Here is a 26,981-nt window from a genome sequence, read left to right on the forward strand (position 1 = left end):
AAGAGATTCTCACAATTCCAAGCATTAGAATGAACATGGAACAACAGAAAAACCATACTGCTGATATGAGAGTACATTTTGAGAAAAGTTTTGAAAAGTTTGCCTTGCATTTATTTTTAAGGATTTATTTATTTTAAAGAGCTAATGAGCAGGGGGAGGGGTAGAGGGAAGATAGGGAGTCTCAAGCACACTCCCTGCTGAGTGCAGAGCCCAAGGACAGGGTGCTAGATCTCAGGATCCTGACATCGTGACCTGAGCCAAAGTCAAAAGTAGGATGCTTAACCAAATAAGCCACCCAGGTGCCCCGCCCATAAATTTAAAGAAAGGCATATCTTATTTTCAGTTATTCTATGCCTAATTATATGCCCTAACAACGCTCTTGGACATTGACATAAGGACATACACAATTTGGAAACACCCCAACCTGGAACTTCTCTTGGACATGGAAGATGTTGAACAAGTAACAAATTTTTTACTATTACTCCATTTGTGAAACGTTTATCAACAGGCAACAATAAACTACATGGTTTAGGGGCACATACTTGCAAGGTAGAAAACACAGAAAAGCAAGGAATTCTCATAAAAGCCAGAATAGTATTTCTCTGGGGGATGGTGAATGGTGGCTAGGGGCAGTTCCCGGGGAGAATGAGTCTATCCTGTGCTTAGTTGATCTGGTGGCAGTCACCCAGTTGTTCACTTTATAATGATTTTTAAAACTGTATGTAGAGAGCAAGATAGGAGTCTCACTTATGCCAGTTAGGGGCCTGTGTCAAGCAATGACACAAGCAGTTAAGGGTACTGCATTAATCAGGTATCCACCAAGACCAACCCCAGCTGACCATACCCCAAAACTGATAACAAGCAGAACCAGAAGAGGTCTGTAGGGGCCAAGACTGATTAAATCCCTTTAAAAGGAGGTGGATTGGGGTCCCTGGGGCACCTGGGTGGCTCAATGGTTAAGCGTCTGTCTTTGGCTCAGGTGATTCCGAAGTCCTGGAATCCAGTCCTGCATCGATTCCCCGGAGGGAGCCTGCTTCTTTTTTTTTTTTTTTTCTTTTTTTAAAAATTTTTATTGGTGTTCAATTTACCAACATACAGAAAAACACCCAGTGCTCATCCCGTCAAGTGTCCACCTCAGTGCCCATCACCCATTCCCCTCCAACACCCGCCCTCCTCCCCTTCCACCACCCCTAGTTCGTTTCCCCGAGTTAGGAGTCTTTATGTTCTGTCTCCCTTCCTGATATTTCCCAACATTTCTTTTCCCTTCCTTTATATTCCCTTTCACTATTATTCATATTCCCCAAATGAATGAGAACATACACTGTTTGTCCTTCTCCGATTGACTTATTTCACTCAGCATAATACCCTCCAGTTCCATCCACGTTGAAGCAAATGGTGGGTATTTGTCGTTTCTAATTGCTGAGTAATATTCCATTGTATACATAAACCACATCTTCTTTATCCATTCATCTTTCGATGGACACCGAGGGGGAGCCTGCTTCTTCCTCTGCCTATGTCTCTGCCTCTCTCTGTCTCTCATGAAGCAATAAATAAAATCTTTAAAAACTAACAACGGGAGGATTTTGGCAGCAAACCGTCAGCCTCCTCAGACACTGACCCGCTATGTCTGACCACTAAAAAAGGCAGCTGCTGCTGAAGGTTTTGCATGACAATCTCGGAACAGAACTGAGATCCTTCACCGCTCAGACATAATAAGCAGTAAGTGCCCGAGATGACCCTGACAAGAAGGAGGCCTTATCTCAAGGGCGCACTCACACGCTAGCTTCTTGTTTGGTTCCATAACTTCCTACTCGGTTATCTTCTGTGTTGTCTGGTAAGAGGCCACGTTAATCACGTGGTGAAATGCCACGGAGTCTGAAATCCTGAACCTGCTTTATAATTATGTTAACCTCGCTCTACGGCCTAGTGAAGATGACCTTGTGCAAAGACATAGCAGCTGTGTGTGCACATTCAGAGTGTGCTCTGGACTTTATGTAGACGTTTTATACTTTCTTCTCCATGCATGAATATCTCACAGTCAAGAAACATAATACTATACTGGCCAAGGTGATCAAGAGAAAAACAGCCCAATTTTCATGAAATACATCCGTCTTTCTAGCTCAGCCACTGCCTTAACAATTGCTGAGGTAATAGCTTACCTCAGTTTTCCTAAGCTTACCTTCTGTGTTTTCCTAAACTGATGTCACCTAGTGCCCTCTGACCATGCGGGTTTTCTTCTGCCTGAAAAAAAAAAAAAAAAAAAAACCAAACAGCTCCATCTCTACATCCGTGTCCCTTGCTAAGTGCGACCCTTCCCATAGCTGGTGTATTTACTGTCAAAAGTGGTGTCTGGGCTGCCTGGCTCCCCGAGGAGCCTGTGAGGCCTGAAGGGAAGTGGCCGCTGTGTCCGAGGAACCCGGCCGCCGCGCGGCTGGAGACGTCTGCACGTGGCCCACACCCCCGGCCGAGCGGCCCGGCGCGCTGGCCAAGCCCCGGCTGCCAGGCCCGCGGTCCGCCCAGGGGCCCGCCCGGCTCCTCAGTCGCGCCGTCTCCCTCACGCTGCTCTTCCTTCTCCTTCCGGTCCGGCTGGACGCGAGGAGGCCTGGCGAGGGCAGGTCTGTTTCCTGCCGGCTGCAGGCCCCACGGCCCCCCGCCCCGCTCGCGGCGTCGCGGGACCGCCCGGACGTCCTCCCGCCGCCGGGAGCGCTGTGGGCCGCGGCGGGCCTGCTGGCAGACGCCCTGGCGGCCGCCGTGCGCCTGAGGGGAACTGCTGGCGGGGCCCAGGGCGTCCCCGCCCGAGACCGCGCCACCGCCGCCATGGGTAAGGGGAGCGGACCAAGAGCCGACCCTGGGCTCTCCGTCCCAGGCTGAAGGCCGCGGCCGGGCGAGGAGAGGGGGTGGTGGTGGGCATCGAGGCCCCGGGGCGCAACTGGGGCCCGAACCTGGGGCCGGGGCTGGGCGGGGGCGCTCGGGGTCGCCATGGCAACGCGCGGCCGCTCCAGATTCCTTCAGGTCCCCGCCCCGGTTCTACGGCCTAATGGCCGAGGGCTCGAGGTCCGACGGCTTCCAAGGGGCGAAGACCGGGCCGGCCGGGGGGCTGCTCCCGGGTCGGTGGAACAGTCGGGGACGGGCGATGACTTTTCAGGTTTGGGGGTGGCGGAGGGAAGACGCGCCTCAGGTTTTGGCCTGGGTGCCTGACGCCGCGGGCGGGAGAGGTGCAGCGATGCGGCGCGGGACCCCGGGTGAGCCCTGCGCGGGGGGTCGTTGCGCGCCCGAGCCCTCTGGGGAGCCTTGGTGCGCGGAGCAAGGGAGGCGGGAGGGGGCCCTAGGCCCGGGCGAGATGCGGGGACTGGCCTTTGGCCTTGTTGGGGCTGCAGCCAGCAAGGCACCTCTGCGAGCCTGGGCGGGGCGCGGCCCGAGGGTAATCGCCGCGGGGGCGAAGCTGCTGCCAGCCCCCAGCCCCGACCTGCCTGGGAGCCGCTGCAGATGCGCCCTTTGTCTGCTCGTCGCATCGCGAGTCACAGGCCGTGATGGGCACGTTAAGAAAAATGAGAATTAGTACAGATTATGAAACATCCAAGGGTCCCTTCCCCGCCCCCCCAAAAAGAGAATTGTACCACCATGCGGATTTGAAGGAATGATGTGTGTGCAGATTTTCCACCAGCTAGCTTGCTCATAGCAGTTGTGGCTGTTTGCCTTTTTTTTTTTTTTTTTTTTTTTTAAGATCCTGGGATTCCGTTTCAGACTTCGCCCTTAGCTATCAGCTGAGAACTCGAATGCTAGATCATTGGGAATCCTGGACTTTTGTTTAGTGAGGGAAAAACTGGTTCACTGGGACTAGTAAATTTGCCAGAGATTTATGACATCCAAATTTCTAGGTTAACTAGGGATGAAATTTGTGGGAAAGAGAAAAAATAGATTTTTGTGAATTGAAAATAATCGATTACAAATCAGTTATTTATTTACTTATTTTAAATATTTTATTTATTTATTCACGAGAGAGAGACAGAAGAGACACAGGCAGAGGGAGAAGCAGGCTCCATGCAGGGAGCCTGATGCTGGACTCAATCCTGGGACTCGATCCCGGGATTTCAGGATCACTCCCTGGGCCGAAGGCAGGCGCTAAACTGCTGAGCCACCCAGGGATCCCCAAGTTTTTTCTTTATTTTAAAGTGGATCCGTTAACTTAGTTTCCCTGTGTGGAAGGGTAAGGAACTTAACTGTGAAATGGCTGTTTTTATTTCCTCTGGAAAAATAAAGGTGTTATGCAATACAGAATTACAGTTGCGATGAAAAAACAAGATGGAAAGAGGGTTAAAATGAGCGAAAGAGGGGCACTTGGGTGGCGCAGTCAGTTAAGTGTCTGCTTGAGCTCAGATCAAGATCCCAGGGTCCTGGGAATCGGAACCCACATCAGGCTCCCTCTTCAGCAGGGAGCCTGCTTCCCCCTCTCCCTCCTGCTCCCTCTGCTTGTGCTCTCTTTTTCTCTCTCTATTAAATAAATAAAAAAAAATCTTTTTTAAAAAGGAACTTTAAAAAAAAAAAACGAATGAAAGAATTGAATGGCTTCTCCTGTATTCCCTTATTTTTTTGGTGTGTTTTTATTTATCATGTTTATGGATGATATCATAATCTTAGCATTGTAGCTACCTTTTACTGCAAATTTATTCTGAACATTTTTTGCCTTGTGATTTATCCGTAGACCATGCCTGCTGTCTACCTTTTCATGAAACTCTTAAATATGTTGTTTATTACTCCAAACTTATCTACACAAAAAGTCATTTAAAAAAAAAACAACCAAACTCATTATCTCTCTAAAGTAAAACAAATACCAGAAAAGAACCAAGTTGCACGATCTTGAGAATAATTCATAAACTTTGTCTGGGGTGGACATGGTAGTGTTCTATGGTATGTGTGAGAGAGACCTAAAGGGAAGTTAACCTAGGGGTGTGGATTAGTTAGGGAGACTAATTTGTCAACCAAGGAAAAACAAATCATTGTTGGTTTTATAGGGGAATGAAAGGGTTTGTGTATTTTTCAGTGTCATGTCTTGCAAATGATGTTGGTCTCCTTTCTTGTGCTTTCAGCTACAAAAGACCCCACAGCTGTAGAGAGAGCAAACTTGTTAAACATGGCTAAATTGAGTATCAAAGGACTCATTGAATCTGCTCTAAGCTTTGGCCGTACTTTGGATTCTGACTATCCTCCCTTGCAGCAGTTCTTTGTTGTTATGGAACATTGTCTGAAACATGGTCTTAAAGGTATCATGAGATTTTAAAAAAACTAATTAAGTTTAAAATCCCCCCATTTCCATCTTAAACATCCTTGAAAATGTGATATTTGTTGAGGCCATAATTATTGTTACTTTATGTTTAAAAATACTGGGTGGGGGAAGCCTGGGTGGCTGAGCAGTTGAGTGTCTCCTCTGCCTTTGGTTCAGGGTGTGATCCAGGGGGCCCTGGGATCAAGTCCCACATCGGGCTTCCTGCATGGAGCCTGCTTCTCCCTCTGCCCGTCTCTGATGAATAAATAAAATCTTAAAAAAAAAAAAATACTGGGTGGGTTGGTTTTGGGAGAAAACAGCCTACTGCTTTGTTTTCTAATTGTCTTCAGAAAATGCCTTGTTAGTGTTTTGTAAAAACATTTGATTTTTCATTTCTTTCAATATACTCTGATTTCTTTTTTTAATTTTTTTTTAAAATTTTTTATTTATTTATGATAGTCACAGAGAGAGAGAGAGAGAGGCAGAGACACAGGCGGAGGGAGAAGCAGGCTCCATGCACCCGGAGCCTGATGTGGGATTCGATCCCGGGTCTCCAGGATCGCGCCCTGGGCCAAAGGCAGGCGCCAAACCGCTGCGCCACCCAGGGATCCCCTCTTTCAATATACTCTGATTTCTATTTTCTAGGAAGTTATAGTTATTTAAAAATTTTTAAGCTTAGTGACTCCAATATGAAGTCTTATTACTAGTTTGAGCCTCTTGGCACCCTGGCACGTATCTAGAAAGGTTATCTTCTGGACTGGATTATTGTAGAAAATTGAACGCTCCCTGGAAATTATGATAATATTGGATATTTTCATCTGTACAGTTAATACTGGTTTATCATCATGTAAAATGTTTATATTAGATTTAGCTATTTCATATACATAGTATAATAACTGTTCTTTTACTTATTGTAATAACAATTGTTGGTATTTTGGTCTTTAGTGCTTCTGATCAGCTGTGTGAAGGGCTATGTAAGAGTTTATACTAACTTGACTATTACAAAGCTAAAAGAAAGTTGGTTCCTTATGGGTATACTAGAAACCTGGCTAAGTTGGGAAGGCCTAGACATTCTGACTAAGGTACATGAAAATGGGGGTAAATGTAAACAGCACAAGAGGAGATTTACATAAACATGGTTTTTAAAAAATGTACTTCAAATTTTAATAAAATGTACTGCCAAAGGAGCCTTGGTATCAAAATTTAAGAAACTTGCAAATAGAACTTCAATAAAAACAAAATAAATAAATAAGTAAATAATAATTTTTAAAAATTTGAGAAATTATGTGATGTTATTAAAGTATTCATTTCTCTTTTTGTTTGTTAAAAATTTTAGCTGAGATATAATTAATATATTGGTTTCAGGTGCACAACATAATGATTTGATATTTTTATGTATTGTGGAATGATCACCATACTAAGTCTAATTGATATCCATGCACATACATAGTTAAAATTATTTTTTCTTATTATGAACTTTTAAGATTTACACTCTTAGCAACTTACAAATACACAATACTATTAACTGTAGTCATCATGCTGTATATTACATCCCTATGTCTTATTTTATAACTGAAAGTTTATATTTCTTACCCATTTCCTTTACCCCCACCCTCTGCCTCTGACAACCATCAGTCTGTTCTGTACCTATGAATTTGGTTTTTGTTTTTTAGATTGCACTATTTCTTTAGTTGAGGACAAAGTAATTTTTAAAAATTACAAATAATAGTGAAACCTACTCTTTTTGTACATGAATCAAACAATGTAGAAGCACCTAGAGCAAAAACAATTTCCTTCATTGTCTTCCATTCATCTCCCTATAGGGAATTCTTGTCATTCTTCTGAGGTTCTTTTCCTTTTTTTTTTGTTTTTTTTTTTTTTACTCTGCATAGAATTATGCTAGTATTATTATTCTGTGACTTTGTTTAAAAAAATATTAATGATATGGTTTGGAGATCTTTCCATTTATGTAGAGGTCTTTGTCACATTTTTAATGGCTCTATATAATTGCATAGTATATATGTGCCAAAACTTACTTAATTGCCCTCCTCTTAATGTACCATTAGGTTGTTTCCAATTTTTTACTATTAAAGTTGTGCTGTTAAGAACATGTTTGGATATATGTGTTTATATGCTTGTTCTGTAGGATAGGGTTCCTCAGAGTAGAATCACTGGGTCAAAGGATATAGGCAACTGGCCTCTATGAAGTCTTCATGGATTTATCAAATGTTGGTGGATGTAGGTGTGTTTCCCCACATTTTGCCTACTCTTGATACTATCGGTTTCTGCTTTTTTCAATACATCAGGAACTCACCAGTCTGATCTAACAACCTGGAGGATTTTGTTTTGTTTTAGTTTTTTTAATTTTTAAAAACATTTAAAAGATTTTTTCAATTTTAATTTTTTTAATACTTTCAGTTTTATTTATTTATTTTTTAAGATTTCATTTATTTATTTCTTAGAGCACAAGCAAGGGAAGCAGCAGGCCAAGGGAGGAGAAGCAGGCTCCTCACTGGATAGGGAGCCTGATGGCTGGTTCCATCCCAGGCCCCTGGGATCATGACCTGAGTGAAGGCAGACTTTTAACTGACTGAGCCACCCAGGTGCCCCATACCTTGAGTTTTAATTTGCTTTTTGAAAAGCTTTCTATTTTAAAAAAAATAGCAGTGACCTAAATCTTTATTTTCCCTTAGGCTACAGAAATGGAATTTGCTAAATGATGATCAAATAGTTCAATTTTAAGCTTTTTTTCTGAATTTATTTTCCTTTACTTCACAAAATGTCATAAGGCATGTCCTAACAGTCATATCATAGGCTTGTCTTGATGAATCATTATGAAGCCACTTTGTGCTGATTAATTTTTTTCCCCCCAAGGGAAAATTGCCTACCTTGTCCTTGATTGGTGATTGTCCTTGAGTGGTACATATAATAGGTGCCCTTGATCTGCAGGAGATCTGGTCAGTATTAAGAAAGAAATGTATAGTGATTTCATGGTTTTATATTACCCAATTCTCAGAATAAAAAGTCACAATTTTTCATGTTAAAATAACTGGACGCCTGGGTGGCTCAGTCAAGTGTCTGCCTTTGGCTCAGGTCATGATCCGGGTCCCGGATTCGAGCCCCAAGTCCTGCTCCCTGCTCAGTGGAGAGTCTGCTTCTCCCTCTCCCTCTGCTGTTCCCCCTCTGTCAAATAAATAAATAAAATCTTTAAAAAAAATGAAATAACTTTTTATTTGTCCTTGGTTTATTTAATAAACTGATAAAAATTAAACTACTAGGGCTGCCAGCCTTTTTATTTTTGGTACTGGTAAAGAATAAGGCCTGTTGTTTTTTTTTACTTTAATTATGTGCCTGCATATTTCTGATAGGGAAGAATGGACAAGATATATTTATGTGTGTATGTTTGTTTATTTTCTTTTTTTCATATTTCTGATAAGAAAAAATACCAGGATCCTGATGAACAGGTTCCTGATCAACAGTGCTGTGTTGTGATAGGAGAGGAAGGTTTCTGAATAATTGTATTTTAAATTAGGAATGTTGAAACTAAAAAAAAAAAAAAAAAAAAAAAGGAATGTTGAAACTAAATATTTAAAAGGTAGTTATTACAACTTTATATATTAAAGTTGTATGCATTATATATACTTTTTTTTTTCAGTAAGAAAATCATTTTTGAGTTATAACAAAACAATCTGGGGCCCTTTGGAACTGGTAGAGAAACTGTACCCAGAAGCGGAGGAAATAGGAGCCAGTGTCCGGGATTTACCTGGTCTTAAGTAAGTAATCTTATTGCTTGTTCATTTCTAACCACAGAAGTATATTTGCTTTTCCTTAAAAGTACTTCACACCCTCTTAATCTTCTCTCAGCCTTAGTAGCCTTCTTCCATTCTCTTCTAATAAAATTCTGTTCTTTCTTTATGGCTCAGCTCAAATTTCATTTTCTTTATGAAATTTCTCTTAGTCCCTTTAGCAAGAATTAACTGCTTTTTCTTTTATACCTTATCACTATAGTCACTCCTTTATTATATATCACTGATTTTACATTGTATTTCAGGAAACTACAGGTCCCTTTAAGACACGATGTATCAGTCATGCATTTCTATTTCCTGAGTGTTAAGCTAATTTGCAGTAGTAAGCTAGTAGGCAACCAGTAACTATTTGTTGAAGACTGATTTAGGTTAAATCCAAGGCAAAGGCTCAGGAGATTTGAATTCTCAGATAAGCTATTTATATATATGGGGCTTGTGCAAATTACTTTCCTTTCCCTTAAAATCGGGACCTATAGTGTCATCTGCCCATTTTACTACACAAATGTATGTAAAATGTTGTAAAAGCTTAATAAAGATATAAAATGTTAAAGCCAAGTTCTTATGTTTTCCTTTAGTTTATCGTAATGAGATAGCCTGTCAGATCAGTTTGCTTTCTCTTAGCTTAATAATTGAGAGTTTTACATGTTATAAGGAATATAATAATGTTTTCTGGTTGTTAATATCCAAATATTTCCAAGTTGAATTTAATTGAATGATAAAAGTAAATGGTTACTATTTATTAAGCACTGTCTCAGGGTAATAAAATAATTGGTTTATGTGAATTATCTCATTTAGTGCTTACATCAGTCTTACAGGATAGAGATTATTATAATAAGTGCATAGAAGTGAAAAATAAAGGTCAGAGGAGTTAACAGTTAATAAGTGGCAGAGCCAGGTTTCAAACCCAGTTTTAAAATTTTATTTAATTTATTATTATTATTTTTGTAAGTAATCTCTCTACCCATTGTGCAGCTTAAACTCATGACACTGAGATCAAGAGTTGCATGCCTAACTGAGCCAGCCAGATGTCCCTCAGACCTAGTTTTTAGAGTTAAATAGCAAGTGACGTTCGTATTTATGTTTTTTTTTTTAATAAATAAATTTTTAAAAAGATTTTATTTATTTATTCATGAGAGGCAGAGAGAGAGGAAGAGGGAGAAGCAGGCTCCATGCAGGGAGCCCAATGTGGGACTCGATCCTGAGACTCCTGGATCATGCCCTGGGCCGAAGGCAGGCGCTAAACTGCTGAGCCACCCAGGGATCCCCATATTTTTGTTTCTTATAATGGCATAGAGGTGTAGTGATTTTTAGCAAAGACAGAAGAAATAGGGAATTATAACTCTCCAAAAGAGAAATATAAGAAGGGGTGCCTGGCTTGCTCAGGTAAAGCATAATGACTCTTTTATCTGGGAGTTGTGAGTTCAGGCCCCACATTGGGTGTAGAGATTATTTTATTTTATTTTATTTTATTTTTTTTGTAGAGATTATTTTAAAAATAAAATAAAATAAAATAAAATAAATATAAGATTTGGTCGTTTTAATATGAAAATACATGTTCATAATGTTTTTAAAAGCTTAACTCTTTAAAAGTAAAAAAATTTTCCTTCAAATGGCTAAACCATAAGAGAAGCTCATTAGCTGTTTAGTAGTGAAGATTGACTTTCCTCCCGCACTACATGCCAAAAAGTTCTTTGTATAAGAAAACATAAAAATGTGAATGATATCTTTCTCTTTGAAAAACCATACATATTCTGTAAAACTTGCTTTACTTTTACTAAATGATGGAACTTGGAAAAGAGGTATGACATTGAATTTTTTAAGGACAACCTCATAGAGAAACATTTGAAAAATAACAAGCAGCCTGGTGGTTTCTCTTTTTGATTACCAGGTTGTGCCTTTTTAGCTTTGTTATATTTTTAAAATTCAGATATAATGTCAGTTACTTTTTGAAGGCATCATACTGCTTTATTTGATAAATTTTGCATATCCTTTTTTTCCTTTTTTAAACTTTTTTTTTTAAGTAACCTCCACACCCAGTGTGAGTCTTGAACTCACAACCTGGAGATCAAGAATCATATGCTCTATTGATTAAGCCAGTCAGGCTCCCCTTGCATATTCATCTCTAGAGGGGTAAGCCCATTCGGTCAAAATATTTCATGTAGAGATAATCCTTACTATTTAGAGATTCATTTCATCCAAGTCATAAAATGGTACCTAGATGTCATATAGGTACAGGTTTACCTTAGAGACTTAAATAGCTTCCAGGAACTGCTTTGCATGGTCAAAGAACTGGCTTCGAACTGTAGAAACAAACTATAGAAACAAAGACAAAACTATGATAAATCGCAGTTTTTCTTTATTAATATGGACCTTGACTGAGAGAGAATATGTAGTCTCTTATAATATATAGACTGGGCCTGTCATCTGACCTGTTGGTTTTGCTTTTTAGGACCCCTCTGGGTCGTGCAAGAGCATGGCTTCGATTAGCCCTCATGCAAAAAAAAATGGCTGATTACCTGCGTTGCTTAATTATCCAGAGGGATCTCTTAAGGTTAGTACAATTAAATCATGTTCATTTCCATTTTTTTAAATCTCATTTATATCCTGTTTTCCAAAAAGAATTACAGATGTAGTACAAAAGCATACATAGAATACCGTAAGATGGCATAAAATAAAAGAAGAGCAACAGGAGAGAGAAAATCTTGTAGGGACATAACATGGATCAGGAACTAGCCTAAAAAATGAGTACCATAAGCTTTATATTGACCAATAAGAGGGAGATTTATTTATATTTATATTTATATGTTATATTTCTAAGCTAGTTTCATTTTTTACCTGAATTACAGTTGAATATGAGTAAAAATTTGTGTTGGGATTTAGGGCCTTAATTCAACAGGTTTCTTTTTATTTATTTTTTTAGAGAGGAAGATGGGATTGGGGGCAGAAGCAGAGAAAGAATCCTAAGCAGACTCTATGTCCACCACGGAGCCCACTCGGGGCTCAGTCTCACAACCCTGAGATCATGACCTGAGTGGAAATCAGCAGTTAGATGCTTACCTAACTGAACCACCCAGGCACCCCAGTAGGTTTCTTTTTAGATTTGGGATGTCCAAACTACAGCTTTGGCTGTATTGTGGGCACTTTTTAAATTGTCAGTTTAAATTGAAGGCCAGTGGAGCACCTTGGTGGCTCAGTGTTGAGCATCTTGCCTTCGGCTCAGGATGTGATCCTGGGGTCCTGGGATCAAGTCTTCTCCGTCTGCCTATGTCTCTGCCTCTCTCTCTGTGTCTCTCATGAATAAATAAATAAAATCCTTAAAAACTAATAAAATAAATAAATTGAAGGCCATTGAGTGTTGACAATTAAGTGGCACAGTGAAGATGACTGGAAAACATTAACTTGTTATTGTTAGTTGACATTGTGCTGAGGTTGATGGGAAGTTGAGTTTATAAATAGCCTGGTCTATGCACTGATTTAGCTATCTCAATTTCAGGGATAAGTCTCATCATACGGACCATTCATTGTTTTTTGTTTTTGTTTTTTTTCTTTCTTTTTTTTTTTTTCTTTTTCAGACCATTCATTGTTTATCTTTGAAGCTTTTTATTTAACAGAATGGATTCATCCTTTTGAAAAATGTAATAGTGAACATAGCTGTGATAACACCCCCATTGAAACTTTTGTTTTCAGTATTAATTTCTTGAGTAAATTGCCTTCATATTGTAATAAATAGAAAGGATCCAGATGTTTACGACTTTCAAAGTATGGTAATCGGTTGTTAAAGGGAGTGGCCCGTGGCAGTCTCTCCGTTTGCCCTTTTTCTCGTGGAGTGCCTCTCTGACGTCCTGGAGAGTCTGGTCATTTTTGATAATAACTTATGACTTTGGTTGTATATCTTGGTTTTCCCACCTGTTAAATGAGAATGACCATACTTTAAGCTCCAGCAATTTCTCAATAATATTGTGAAGGTCAATTAAAGTGATTAAATAATGTACATGGGACTTCTTAAGGAGGACATGAGACAGTGATAATTAGCTCTATGAATACATAGTTGTCAAGTCTTAGTTGTTTGGTTTTTTTCTTTTTAAAGATTTCATTTATTCATGAGACACACAGAGAGGCAGAGACACAGGCAGAGGGAGAAGCAGGCTTCCCACAAGGAGCCTGATATGGGACTTGATCCTGGATCCTGGGATCACGTCCTGAGCCGAAGGCAGATGTTCAACTGCTGAGTCACCCAGGCGTCCCAAGTCTTAGTTTTTAGACTGTCCTGTTTCTTTCACAAGTCTCTTGTTTGAATATTTTTTAGAATACAGATCTGCGTTAAGTATCTTTAATTGATGATTATTAAGAAAACTACAATATACATATCAAATACACTGATTTGAACATGGGCTTTGGAATATTCATATGTTCATTCTCTGCCTTAGTCTTTATCCCAAGATTCTTTTTTTTTTTTTTTAAGATTTTATTTATTTATTCATGAGAGACACAGAGAAAGAGAGAGAAAGGCAGAGGCACAGGCAGAGGGAGAAGCAGGCTCCATGCAGGGAGCCTGACATGGGACTCGATCCTGGGTCTCCAGGATCAGGCCCTGGGCTGAAGGTGGCACTAAACCGCTGAGCCACCCGGGCTGCCCCAAAGATTCTTAATAAATCGTAGAATTGAAAAGTCAACTGTAACAAAAACTATTGTAATCAAATGAGTGACAGTCACTATGTCTTCAGAGAGTCGCAGACATTCCAGGCCTCAGTGATACCTCTTTTCTTTTGATATATATCTTTTTGCTTCTCTTTTCTTCCTCTCAAGGTTCCTTTTTCCTCTTTCATCACCTTCAGTACCTTTCTTTTGCCTTGTCTATATGGATGTTAACATTTCAAAAAGTTTAAATTCTTCAGATATAGAAAGGCTAATTTGAAGAGACCAAATTTGTATGGATTCTATGTTTATATTATGGGGCTGAGATTTAAAAATTTAGTGTTTGAAGTAAATTTGTGTTTTAAGGTTTTTATTAATTTCCACAGTGAATTTTATGAGTATCATGCACTAATGATGGAAGAAGAAGGAGCAGTAATTGTTGGGCTGCTGGTTGGCCTGAATGTGATAGATGCTAACCTGTGTGTAAAGGGGGAAGATTTAGACTCACAAGTAAGTGAAAGTGACTAATACCAAATATAGAGTGATTTTTAGTTTGCACCATTCCTCTTGGATCCAGTTTATAACTCTTAAACACTAAAGAAAAATTAAGGATGAAATTCAGTTGCATGTTAAGTGTGCTTCTAATATTTCTCCCCTTTAACTAAAAACAGCATGATTTACTTTAGGTTGGAGTGATTGATTTTTCCATGTATTTAAAGAATGAAGAAGATATTGGAAATAAAGAAAGGTATGATTTCATAAGTTATTTCACATGTTGTATTTTTTATGTAGCCCTTACCAATTACCATGAGATCCATCTACTGATAATGTAGTATTTTTCTTTTTTTTTTTTTTAAAAAGATTTATTTATTTATTTATTCATGATAGATAGAGAGAGGCAGAGACACAGGAGGAAGGAGAAGCAGGCTCCATGCCGGGAGCCTGACAAGGGACTCGATCCGGGGACTCCAGGATCGCGCCCTGGGCCAAAGGCAGGAGCCAAACCGCTGAGCCACCCAGGGATCCCATATTTTTCTTTTTGATTATGTAGTTTTTATTTCCCCTTTTTGAGTGTAGTTCCTGTTTTGTTCTGTTTTAGCTTCCACATACAAGTTTTACAAAGCAAAAATCACATTGAATGAGGCTTTAGTATGAAGTATGGCTTTTGATCACACATGTAGTTCCTGAGACCCTTTTTTTAAAAAGATTTTATTTATTTGAGAAGAAGAGAGATTATAAGTGGGGGGAGGGTCAGAGAGAGGAGCAGACTCCCTGCTGAGCATGGAGCGTGAATCCCAGCTTGATCCCAGGATCCTGAGGTTAGGACCTGAGCCAAAGGCAGATGCTTAACCACCGGAGCTGCCCAAGTGCACTGAGATCCATTTGTTTTTTTTTTAAGATTTCATTTATTTATTCATGAGAGACACAGAGAGAGGCAGAGACACAGGCAGAGGGAGAAGCAGGCTTTTTTCAGGGAGCCTGATGCAGGACTCAATCCCAGGACCCCGGGATAACAACCTGAGCTGAAGACAGAGGCTCAGCCACTGAGCCATCCAGGCGCCCAACCTAGACCCCCCCCCCCCTTTTTTTTTAAAGATTTTATTTATCTATTCATGAGAAACATACACAGAGAGAGGCAGAGACACAGGCAGAGAGAGAAGCAGGCTCCAGGCAGGGAGCCTGATGTGGGACTCAATCCTGGGATTCCAGGATCACTTCCTGAGCTGAAGGCAGAAGGCAGACTGCTGAGCCACCCAAGGCATCCCAAAAAAGTTCTTAAATACACTTTTTTGGGCAGCCTGGGTGGCTCAGTGGTTTAGTGCCACCTTCAGCCTAGGACGTGATCCTGGAGACCTGGGATCGAGTCCCACATCAGGCTCCCTGCCTGGAGGCTGCTTCTCCCTCTGCCTGTGTCTCTGCCTCTCTTCCTCTCTGTGTCTCTCATGAATAAATAAATGAAATCTTTAAAAAAATAAATAAAAATTTCTAAAAAATCAAAATTCTTTAATTACTTTTTTTTAAAATTTTATTTATTTATGATAGTCACAGAGAGAGAGAGAGAGAGAGAGGCAGAGACATAGGCAGAGGGAGAAGCAGGCTCCATGCACCGGGAGCCCGACGTGGGATTCGATCGCGGGACTCCAGGATCGCGCCCTAGGCCAAAGGCAGGCGCCAAACCGCTGCGCCACCCAGGGATCCCCTCAAAATTCTTTAAAAAAAAAAAATAAATACACTTTTTAATGGAGGTGCCTAGGTGGCTTAGTTGGTTAAGCATCTACCTCCAGCTCAGATCATGATCTCAGGTTCCTGGGGTCAAGCCCTGCATTGGGCTTCCTGTCCAGCAGGGAGTCTGCTTCTCCCTCTCCCTCTGCCTGCAAACTCCTCTGCTTGTGTTCTTTCTTTTCTCTCTCTGTCAAATAAATTAAAATCTTTTAAAAATGTCTGTATAGGGGCACCTGAGTGGCTCAGTGGTTGAGCCTTTGCCTTTGGCTTAGGTGATGATCCTGGAATTGAGTTCCACAACAGGCATCCCACAAAGAGCCTGCTTCTCCCTCTGCTTATGTCTCTGCCTCTCTCTCTCTGTGTTTCTCATGAATAAATAAATAAAATCTTCAGTAAAAAACATGTGCATGTACATACTTTTTAATGGTATTGTTAGATTACTTGCTAATATTAGACTTAAGAAAGGTTGTAATTAGTACACAGCCTACTGCTACATTATTATAAAGATTCTTGAATTTTATTTTCAAGGCAAGATAATGTTTTTTGCCATTATGGTTTTACAGCAATTTTAGATGATGTAGGCATTTTTTTTTTTTGGTCATCCAGTAAATACCTTTCCAACTGACGCAAAGCTTCTTTTCCTCCTCTTTAGGAATGTTCAAATTGCTGCCATATTAGACCAGAAAAATTATGTTGAAGAATTAAATAGACAACTGAAGTAAGTATTATGGATACTTGGATACTTGTGAATATTGTTTTAAAGGTTTTCTTCACCATTTTCAAGTCAGCTTTATCCTCTTCCTTCCTATTAAACTCCTTTGAGAAAGGGTTGAGGGAGTAGAGAATGGAAATTAAGATTCAGAGAATTATTGGAGAGAATTCAGTTTCAGCAAAAAAATCAGAGTCAGATTTTCAGATAGGACCTTTGGAGAATTTAAAGATAGAATTTCTGAGGAGGGATCAAAAAAACAAGGACAGAATTTCAAACTTCTCCTGTACCCTTGAGAAGAAATGACTAGATAGAGCAGAAATTTATATCCTTTGCATGGTTCTAAAATTTATTTTTCCTACTTCAAAGAGCTTCATGTGTAAATGTGGCTATTGTCTCCAATGGTGGAAGAATTTTCCTTACAGTGTCACCTGGACATTGAGGCTGTCAGTGAATAGTTGGAAGAATTTCTGAGATCTATGTATAAAATAGTATAATGCAGTTCTAAACTTTTAAAAATTTATTTATTTATTTGAGAGAGAGAAAGCATGAGATAGAGGAGGGTCACTCTAGGGCACTTTGGACTAATAGAAGTAGGATGTGAGTCATGTAGACATTTAAAAATTTTTAGTGACCACATTAAAAAAGTAAAAAAAGAGACATGAAATTAACTTAAAAATACATTTTATTCAACCTAGTTTACCCAAGGTATTATCATTTTAGTATGTAATCATATAAAAATTATTCATGAGATATTTTATATTCTTTCTTTGTATTGCCTTTATAATCCGATGTATATTTTACACTTACAGTATATTTCAGTTTGGACTAGATAGCACAGGTATAGGGAATAATATTAGAAATGAGTTAGAGTTAGAAATTTCTAACTCTAATAATAGTTAGAAATGGATTGTTCCCATTAATTAAAATGAATAATTAGCAAAAATGGCTTTCTCTGGGTGGTGGGCATTATGAATAATTTTACAATTTTTTTATACTTTTCTGATTATCTAAGTTTCATTCAGTCAGAAAATACAATTAAACATTTTCGCATTTTAGAAAAAATCTTAGAAGCTGTAAGTTTTGCTTTCTCTGAAGTTAGATAGGAAAGATCTTGTAGCATTGTCCTTTTAATCATGGAGTTGTAATAATTGATGTTGTAGGAAATACATGTATGTTTGTTTTGTAACTTTTATTTCTGAGATTATATTTCTAAATGCAACTTTGTATTGCTTACTTATTTACTTTTAATGCTTTATTCACTTTTGGGAACAGGTGATATAATCACATAGTTTAACAAAAGGAACATGGAACAAAAAGCCTCCTTCTTCCCTGATCTCCAGCCACCTGGTGGTTTCCCTCTTTGGGATTAATAAATATGTTCTTGTGTATGCCTCCAGAGATACTTTATACAACTAGACAAGAATATGCATATATATTCTTAGAGTTCTCACCTTCCCCTCAGTTTTTTACACATAAAATAGTATACATTTTATACTATTCTATACTTCACTGTTTTTACTTAACAGTTTATATTAGAGTCTGTTCCATTTGGTTCAGAGTTTTCTCATTCTTAAATATATGTATTAAATAATTTACAACAGCACTAGTGCCTTTTTTACATTTTACAGATTTAAAACTGTTTTGTTGTTTTTCCGATTAGAAGGTTTCTGTATATTTAGAGCATTTTAAAAAGTATAGGAAATAGACAAAAAATAGATCTCACATATCCCTCATTCAAAGAAAACCGGTATTGAGGATTTATTTTCAAAAGTGCTTTTTTTTTTAAAGGTTTTATTTATTTGATAGAGGGGGAGAGAGAGCACAAGTAGGGAGTGGCAGGAGGTAGAGGGAGAAGCAGGCTCCCTGCTGAGCAACCCTCACTCCCCCCATGGAACTCTGATCCCAGGATCCTGGGTTTATGACCTGAGTGGAAGGTAGATGCTTAACCCGCTAAGCACCCCCCATGCCCCTAAAAGTGCTTTGTTGATTAATATTTTACTGATTCTTGCATAAAGGTAGGACAGGTATTATCTGATTTATAGATAAGGAAATTGAAGCTCAGAAAGGTTTTACAGCTTTCAAGGTGACACAAAGTAGAAAAGCAGGGACTATAGCCTTTAGTCCTTTGTCTCTTAGTCCCACACCTGTTATATCTCCCCATTCAGATACCCTTTTGCTGTTTGTGAAAAACTCAAGTTGTTTACCTAAGAATGATTATTTAAAAATGATTTAATATGGGGGCACCTGGGTGGCTCAGTGGTTGAGCGTCTGCCTTCAGCTCAGGGCGTGATCCCAGAGTCTGGGGATCGAGTCCTGCATCGGGCTCCCCTCAAAGAGCCTCCTTCTCCCTCTGCCTGTGTCTCTGCCTCTCTCTGTGTCTCCCATGAATAAATACATGAAATCTTAAAAAAAATGATTTAATATGAATGAAAAAATATTTTTCTTGTTTCACCAGTTAAACTAAAATGCCAATATTTATTTCTGAGGTTGGTATAAAATTTGTTTAAATCTATTATAGGTTTTATTGTGATGTAAAATATGTTATGAAAGAAAGCTTGAGATAGTAGAATCAAGGCCTTGAAAACAGATTAAATAAAATGTACAGTAGTGTCCAGTCTGGATCAATTTAAACAAAGATGCAAAAAACTAAGTTGTTCATTCAACTTAACCTGATTTTTAACTATATCTTTGAGAGTCAGGGTGTTTGCTTAGCTGCAGGCTGACCAGGTACTGATGTGAATTTCATATTCACATTTCCCCAACTATGAGTGATGTTAGAGGTCTGTAAGTGATTGTGAAAATGGAGAATGGAAACAGGATGGGGGCTTGTGTTGAAGATAGCTATGAAGAACGCTTGTTAAGCCACTTGATTATAAGGTGGGTATTTAAAGTTCATCCTTTAAAAGATAATTTAAAATTTTAGTTTTAACAATATTTGACAGTCTTTGTGTGGAATCCATTCTTAAGTATTACAAGTTAAGTGTAAGAAGACGGTAACAAAAAATGATGAGCAACACAAAATGAAATTTTGATAGAAATGATTCTTTTGATCCAGTCTTTATTGCTTTCCTAGCCAAATCAGGTTATTCAACTTAATGAAATATCCCACACTTAAAAATTCAGGGTAATTGGTGCATGTTAGTCATCATGATAAGTCCAGGATAGCATACTTTTTCTTGCCTTTGTGAGTTTGTGTGATTTGAATGAGTTGTTTTTTTGTTTTTTTTTTTTAAATTTCAGCAGCACAGTCAGCAGTCTCCATTCAAGAGTTGACTCATTAGAAAAGTCAAATACTAAGCTGATTGAAGAGGTATTGTAACCCAGCCATAGATAATTGCCTTTCACGAACCGAGTATTTGTGATTCTTTTCCATTTAAGTAGGAATGCATTAAGTACGTGTGAGCACATACACACACTTTTTCATCATTATGATGGAATATTTGCAATGTAGTTGTAATTGATTATAAGTTCTAGAGAAACCACATTTTCTCAGGTAAATTCTCAGGTGAATCTGTGAATTGTTTGAAATACTCCTAGAAATGAGCCCCAAAGATGGCACTCATACAAGCTCTTCTGTAAATAAGCTGTGATTCTCATTTTAAAATCCGGATGATCTGTATTTAGATAATGAATCACCTATAGTTAGAAATTCCTGTTATAATGATACTGTCCCTCTTGTTCCACTCTTGAGATTACTTTTATTTACAAGCACTGCTGCATGATCATGGCCCCCCTTTCTTCACCCAAGTGTAAACCTCATTCCCCATGCTGTTTTCCTGTGTTGTCAAAGTGGTTATCTGGTGGTACCAGACCAGAAATTTATCTCCATTCTCTTTTTAGTACTGTTTGTAAAGTTGCTTTAGGTAAGTTTTTTTTTTTTAATCTGTCAAACCACAGAATTACTGCTTTCTATTTTCAGAATTATTTAGGCTAGTGGAAGAAATCTGTTATGAATGCTCTGACCCTACTTTCTGTGTTAATTAAAATTCTTATTTCTTTTAGAATTGGCCTAATTTTTCCAAACCAGGGAGCACTTAAAGATTTGCATGATTGCAAATCCATTTTTATTTTGATAATTTGGGACCATTTGATAGTGGGATTTTTTTTGTTTTGGTTTTGGTTTTTATTATGATGAGTGTACTCTTTAATCCCCATCAACCTATATCATCCATTCCCCCCAGCCACCTTCCCTCTGGTAACCATCAGTTTGTTTTCTATAGGGAAGGGTCTGTTTCTTGGTTTCTCTCTCTCTTTTCCTTTGCTCATTTGTTTCTTAAATTCCACATGAATGAGACCATATGGTATTTGTCTTTCTCTGACTTATTTTGCCTTGCATTAAACTGTGTAGCTTTATCCATGTTGTTACAAATGGCAAGATTTCATTCATTTTTTTTTGACTGAATAATATTCCATTGTATATAGATACCACATCTTCTTTATCCATTCATCTATTGATGGACACTTGGGCTGCTTTCATAGTTTGGCTGTTGTAAATAATGCTCCAATAAACAAGGATGCATGTATCTCTATGAATTCCTGTTTTTGTATTTTTAGCTAAATACCCAGTAGTGTAATTACTCACTGGTAGGATGGTAGGATAGTTCTATTTTTAATTTTTTGAGGAAACTCCATACTGTTTTCCACAGTGACTGAATCAGTTTGTATTCCCACCAACACTACACTGAGGGTTCCTTTTTCTCCATATCCTTGCCAGCACCTGTTGTTTCTTGTATTTTTTATTTTACCCATTCTGACAGGTGGTATTTCATTGTAGTTTTTACTTGCATTTCCCTGATAATGAGTGATATTGAGCATCTTGTCAGTGTCTGTTGGCCATCAGGACCATCTGATAGTTTGATAGATTGAGACCACATTAGAGCTGCTCAATAGTTTGTGCCTCTTCTTGGCCTTAGGTGCACTGTGAAGTTCAAGTTATATCTGTAACGAAGTGTTCAGAAATTTATTTGCAAGTCAACATTGAGAGTGGTCCCTTCTTTCCTTTCCTAGAATCCTTCTTTTCATTCTAGGCCTCAGAACCAAACCACTTAGTTTAACTCTGATGGTGAGAAATGCCTCATATTTGTGATGGTCACTCAGTGTTGTGTATTTCAGAGGATGTCCTGTTTGGTTATCATGAAGGTCTATATCACATTTTCAATGATGGCACAGCCTTCTTTTCTTATAGATCTTTTTATTTCTACACAAGTTTTTTTTTTTTTTTTTTTTAGAACTTTACACAAGTCTTTACAGACTTATTGTTTCATGACACTTTGTATTCAGAACATATTTAAATCAGATACTCATATGTTTTAACTGACATATTTTGACTAATAAGGAAATACTAGAAATAAGAGTTTAACTTTTTTATTGGTATCTTAGGATAACAGCACATTTTTCTTAGGAAAGCTTCTGTAGATATGAGACATTTGACTAATTTTAAGATTTTATATTCTATTGTTTGTAGCCATGAACATAACCTGTAAAGCAAGTGTAAGTAAAGATGTTTAAAATCTTTTTTCTTGTCCTAATTTTTAGTTAGCAATAGCAAAGAATAATATCATTAAACTCCAAGAAGAAAATCATCAGTTACGAAGTGAAAATAAATTGATTTTAATGAAAACCCAGCAGCACCTGGAGGTAAGTATGTATGTACTGACTGTAGACTGTCTTGTGTCAGAAATTGCCACCTAGGGAACTTTTGCATACACTGGATATTTATATCTATGTGTAGTGATTACACAGTAAAAGCTTTGTTTTCTTCCTAGGTTACCAAAGTGGATGTGGAAACTGAGCTTCAAACGTATAAGCATTCTCGCCAGGGGCTGGATGAAATGTACAACGATGCCAGAAGGCAGCTTCGAGATGAATCTCAGTTAAGACAGGTAGGTTACATTAGCAAAAATAATAATTATAATAATAATAATAATTTACTCTTAAGCACCACTTGAACTCTTTTTTTAGCCTTATCTCCTTGCTGTGGGATAGAAATCTCACTCCCTTACAACCGCTTCAAATTCTTTGTGTTCCTACTCTATCAGGTGTTTTTAAATTGTGTTACAGTGTGTGAAATAAATGTATTGTGACCAGCATTAAATAGAATAGAATGATATATTCAAATATGACTAAAATAATATTTAAATTAACTTATTTTGGGGGCACCTTGCTGGCTTAGTTGGTACAGCATACAACTCTTTTTTTTTTTTTTTTTTTTAAGCATACAGCTCTTGATCTTGGGGTTATGAGTTCCAGCCCCATGTTGGGCATAGAAGTTACTTTAAAAAAAATTAATGAGGCATCTGGGTGGCTCAGTCTGTTGAGCATCTGACTCTTGATTTTAGGTCAGGTCTTGAGCTCAGGGTGGTGGGATTGAGGCCTGCATTGGGGTCCGCACTCAGTGCAGAGTCTGCTTGGGATTCTCCTCCTCCCTCTCCCCAACCCCTCCCCTGGCTCATACATGCATGCTCTCTCTCTCTCTCTCTCTCACTCTGAAATAAATAAATGTAATATTTTATTCTATTCTATTTTTAAAGATTTTATTTATTCATGAGAGACACAGAGAGAGAGGCAGACATATGCAGAGGAAGAAGCAGGCTCCCTTTGTGGAGCCTGATGTGGGACTTGATCCCAGGACTTCAGAATCACTACCTGAGCAGAGGGCAGACTCAACCACTGAGGCACCCAAGTGTCCGATAAATACGATGTTTTAAAAAATTATTTTTTTATTCTTTTAAATTGATACAATACCTACAGAAAAATATAAATATACAGCTTAGTGGCTAATAACATAAATACCTGTGTAATCATCACCTGGGTCAAGAAGAAAGTATTGCCAGCCTTTCCATCCCTTTTGCTATTTGTTTTTATTTGTTTTTAATTTTTTTTTTAAAGATTTTATTTATTCATTCATGAGAGACACAGAGAGAGAGGGGCAGAGGAACAGGCAGAAGGAAGAGAAGCAGGCTCAAGGAAGGGAGCCTGATGCGGGAATCGATCCTGGGACTCCGGGATCACGCCCTGGGCCAAAGGCAGGCACTAAACCGCTGAGCCACCCAGGGATCCCCTATTTGTCTTTAATATTAGCAAACTTCTTTCTGTTTTGATATGAAATTAAAAAAAAAAAGATTTATTTAAGTTCAGTCAATGTATAGTGTACTATAATTTTCAGAGCTAGAGTTCAGGGATTCATCAGTTGTGTATAACACCCAGTGCTCATTATATCATGTGCCCTCCTTAATGCCCATCACCCACTTATCCCAGCCCCCAACCCCTGATGTAAAATTCTTTAAGAGAAGAAATTAAAACTGTGAAGTGGAGTTTTTGAATTATCTTTGGCTTTCACTTTTATGGACTGCTTTATTTCTGTTTTTTTCTTTTTTTTTTAAGTTTTATTTACTTAAGTAATCTTTATACCCAATGTGGGGCAGATCAAGATCAAGAGTCACATACTTGTCCAACCAACTGAGCTAGCCAGGCACCCCTGGACTACTTTATTTCTTTGATTAAGGAAAATTAATACTGAGTTTATGAGACATAAAAATACTTAATTTTTGAACCAGTAAAATAGTAATAATTAATACCTAAAAAATGCATTCATTTTCGCAAAATATGCGGTTGAAATATTTAGAATGTTCTGTTTTTATAGGACCTGATTGATTCCTTTTAGTGGGGCTTAAACCTCAAAAGAGTAGTCTACATATTTTTTTTTTAAAGAGTAGTCTATATATTGAATTGAAGTTCCTTCTTGTTCTCATTAACTGTCATGTGTCTGATTTTTGATATCCTGGAGTGTGTGAATTGAGGATATGTTGAAATTGCAGGAAGTGGAAAATGAGCTAGCAGTACAAGTTAGTATGAAACATGAGATTGAACTTGCCATGAAATTGTTGGAGAAAGATATCCATGAGAAACAAGATACTTTGATTGGCCTTCGGCAACAACTAGAGGAAGTTAAAGCGATTAACATAGAAATGTATCAGAAGTTGCAGGTAAGGATCATTCTTTTTGTTTTTGTTTTTTTAAAAGATTTTATTTATGTATTCATGAGAGACACACACACAGAGAGAGAGAGAGAGGCACAGACACAGGCAGAGGGAGAAGCAGGCTCCATGCAGGGAGCCCGACGTGGGACTTGATCCCGGGTCTCTAGGATCACACCCTGGGCTGAAGGCGGCACTAAACCGCCGAGTCACCTCGCACTACACCTACACTCATCAACACTTAGCACTCATCATAACCAGGGCCCTCATTAACCAGTCACTCTTGCAGCCCATCTGCTGCTCATCTTCCAGCAAGCCTTAGTTTGTTCTCTCTCAGTAAGTCTCTTATGGTTTGTTTCTCTCTCTTTTTCCTTCCCCCCTTCCAAATGTTTATCTGTTTTGTTTCTTAAATTCCACGTATGAGTGAAATCATATGGTCTTTGTCTTTCTCTGACTGACTGACTCCGCTAGGTATAATACACTGTAGCTCCATCTGCATCATTGCAAATGTTAAGATGTCCTTCTTTTTGATGGCTGAGTCGTAATCCATTATGTATAAATACCAAATCTTTATTCATTCATGAGTCAATGGATATTTAGCCTCTTTCCATAGTTTGATTATATTGTTGATAATGCTGCTCTAAATATCAGGGTGCATGTATCCCCTTCAAATCTATATTTTTGTCTCCCTCTATCTCTCTGCTTCTTTCTTTCTGTCTCTCATAAATCAATCAATCTTTTAAAAAAAATCTATATTTTTGTATCTTTTGAGTAAATACCTAGTAGTGCAATTGCTGGATCATAGTGTAGTTTTATTTTTAACTTTTTGAGGAAATTCCATACTGTTTTCCAGAGTGACTGTATCAGTTTGCATTCCTGTTGTGCAAGGGGGTTCCCCTTGTGCCTGCATCCTCACCAACACCTGTTTCCTGTGTTGTTAATTTTAGCCATTCTGACAGGTGTGAGGTGTTATCTCATTGTGGTTTTGATTTGTATTTCCCTGATGATGAGTGATGTTGAACATCTTTTTATGTGTCAGCCATTTGGATGTCTTCTTTGGAAAAGTGGCATCATGTCTTCTCATTTCTTAACTGGATTATTTTGGGGGGGATGTTGAGTTTGATAAGTTTTTTATAGATTTTGGAGGTAACTATCATTCCTAAATTCTTGGAATTTCTTGAGTTTAATGTAAATTGAAAATGACTATTTGTATGAAGGATTTGTTTTTTATTTAATTGTTTAATTTTTATTTACTTTTAAAGGTTTTATATATTTGAGAGAGAGAGGGAGAGGGAAAGAGTGAGCTCGAGAGGTGAGGGGCAGAGGGAGAAGCAGACTCCCCGTTGAGCAGGGAGCCTGATGCAAGGCTCATTCCTGGGACTCTGTGATCACGACTTGAGCCAAAGGCAGATGCTTAACTGACTGAGCCACCCAGGCATCCAGGATTTGCTTTTTAACTGGGCCATATTGGTAATAAAAATCAGTGCCTTTTTTTCTATATGGAAGCTTAAGAAATATCTCAGTGGAAAAGGTATCAACAAATCACCTATCTGAATTTCTTTTTTAATACCAAAAGATTAACTATGAAGATTTAATCTTTTGGGAAAATTCAATCTAAATATGTAGGACATTTCTGCGAATTCTTTATACAGGTATAGTCCTGAAAAAGATTAATTTTTTTTAAAGATTTTATTTATTTGACAGAGAGCACAAGTGTGGGGGAGGAGCGAGGGAGAGGGAGAATCAAACTCCCTGCTGAGTGTGGAGCCCAACACAGGGCCTGACCCCAGGACCCTATCCCAGAACCCCAAGATCCTGACTGGAGCTGAAGTCAGACGCTTAACTGACTGAGCCACCCAGGCATCCCTTTAGTTTTTTTTTTTTTTTAAGATTTTATTTTTTTAAGTAATCTACACTCAACATAGGCTCAAACCTATAACCCGAAGATCTAGAGTCATGTACTTTACCTACTGAGCTAGCCAAGGGCCCTGAGAAAGATTTAATTTTGTTTGAAATGTTTAAGTATAGGGGCACCTGGGTGGCTCAGTAGGCAAAGCATCTGCTTTCTGCTCAGTTCATGATCCCAGGGTCCTGGGATGGAGCCTGCATAGGTTCCCTGCTTGGTGGGGAGCCTGCTTCTCCCTCTTCTTCTGCCTGCCACTCCCCCTGCTTGTGTTCTCTCTCTTTCTTTGTCAAAAATCTTTTGAAAAATCTTTATTTTTTAGGGATTCATGGGTGGCTCAGAGGTTGAGCATCTGCCTTTGGCTCAGGGTGTGATTCCAGAGTCCCCAGATCAAGTTCTACATCAGGCTTCCTGCATGGAGCCTGCTTCTCCCTCTGCCTATGTCTCTGCCCCCGCCCCCCTC

At 38.6% G+C, this 26,981-nt stretch overlaps 1 protein-coding gene across 8 annotated transcripts in view; it reads left to right on the forward strand.

The window, feature by feature from the left end:
• The first annotated feature begins 2,350 nt into the window (after window positions 1-2,350).
• RUFY2 (RUN and FYVE domain containing 2) overlaps window positions 2,351-26,981 on the forward strand; it is a 51,364-nt gene continuing 26,733 nt past the window's right edge. The window contains exons 1-11 of one of the 8 annotated variants that reach the window (XM_041750746.1): window positions 2,353-2,821; window positions 5,088-5,261; window positions 8,919-9,036; window positions 11,519-11,620; window positions 14,091-14,214; window positions 14,391-14,452; window positions 16,580-16,645; window positions 19,880-19,949; window positions 22,175-22,276; window positions 22,405-22,521; window positions 24,457-24,624. In XM_041750746.1, coding sequence (XP_041606680.1) covers window positions 2,818-2,821; window positions 5,088-5,261; window positions 8,919-9,036; window positions 11,519-11,620; window positions 14,091-14,214; window positions 14,391-14,452; window positions 16,580-16,645; window positions 19,880-19,949; window positions 22,175-22,276; window positions 22,405-22,521; window positions 24,457-24,624 — 1,107 coding nt within the window. In that variant the 5' untranslated portion in view covers window positions 2,353-2,817. Of the gene's footprint in view, window positions 2,822-2,927; window positions 3,243-5,087; window positions 5,262-8,918; window positions 9,037-11,518; window positions 11,621-14,090; window positions 14,215-14,390; window positions 14,453-16,579; window positions 16,646-19,879; window positions 19,950-22,174; window positions 22,277-22,404; window positions 22,522-24,456; window positions 24,625-26,981 lie in introns of those variants that run through there. The other 7 variants (XM_041750749.1, XM_041750750.1, XM_041750743.1 and 4 more) reach the window with 7 other exon arrangements.

This window comes from Vulpes lagopus, chromosome 3, assembly GCF_018345385.1.
Source record: "Vulpes lagopus strain Blue_001 chromosome 3, ASM1834538v1, whole genome shotgun sequence".
NCBI classification, from domain to species: Eukaryota; Metazoa; Chordata; class Mammalia; order Carnivora; family Canidae; genus Vulpes; species Vulpes lagopus.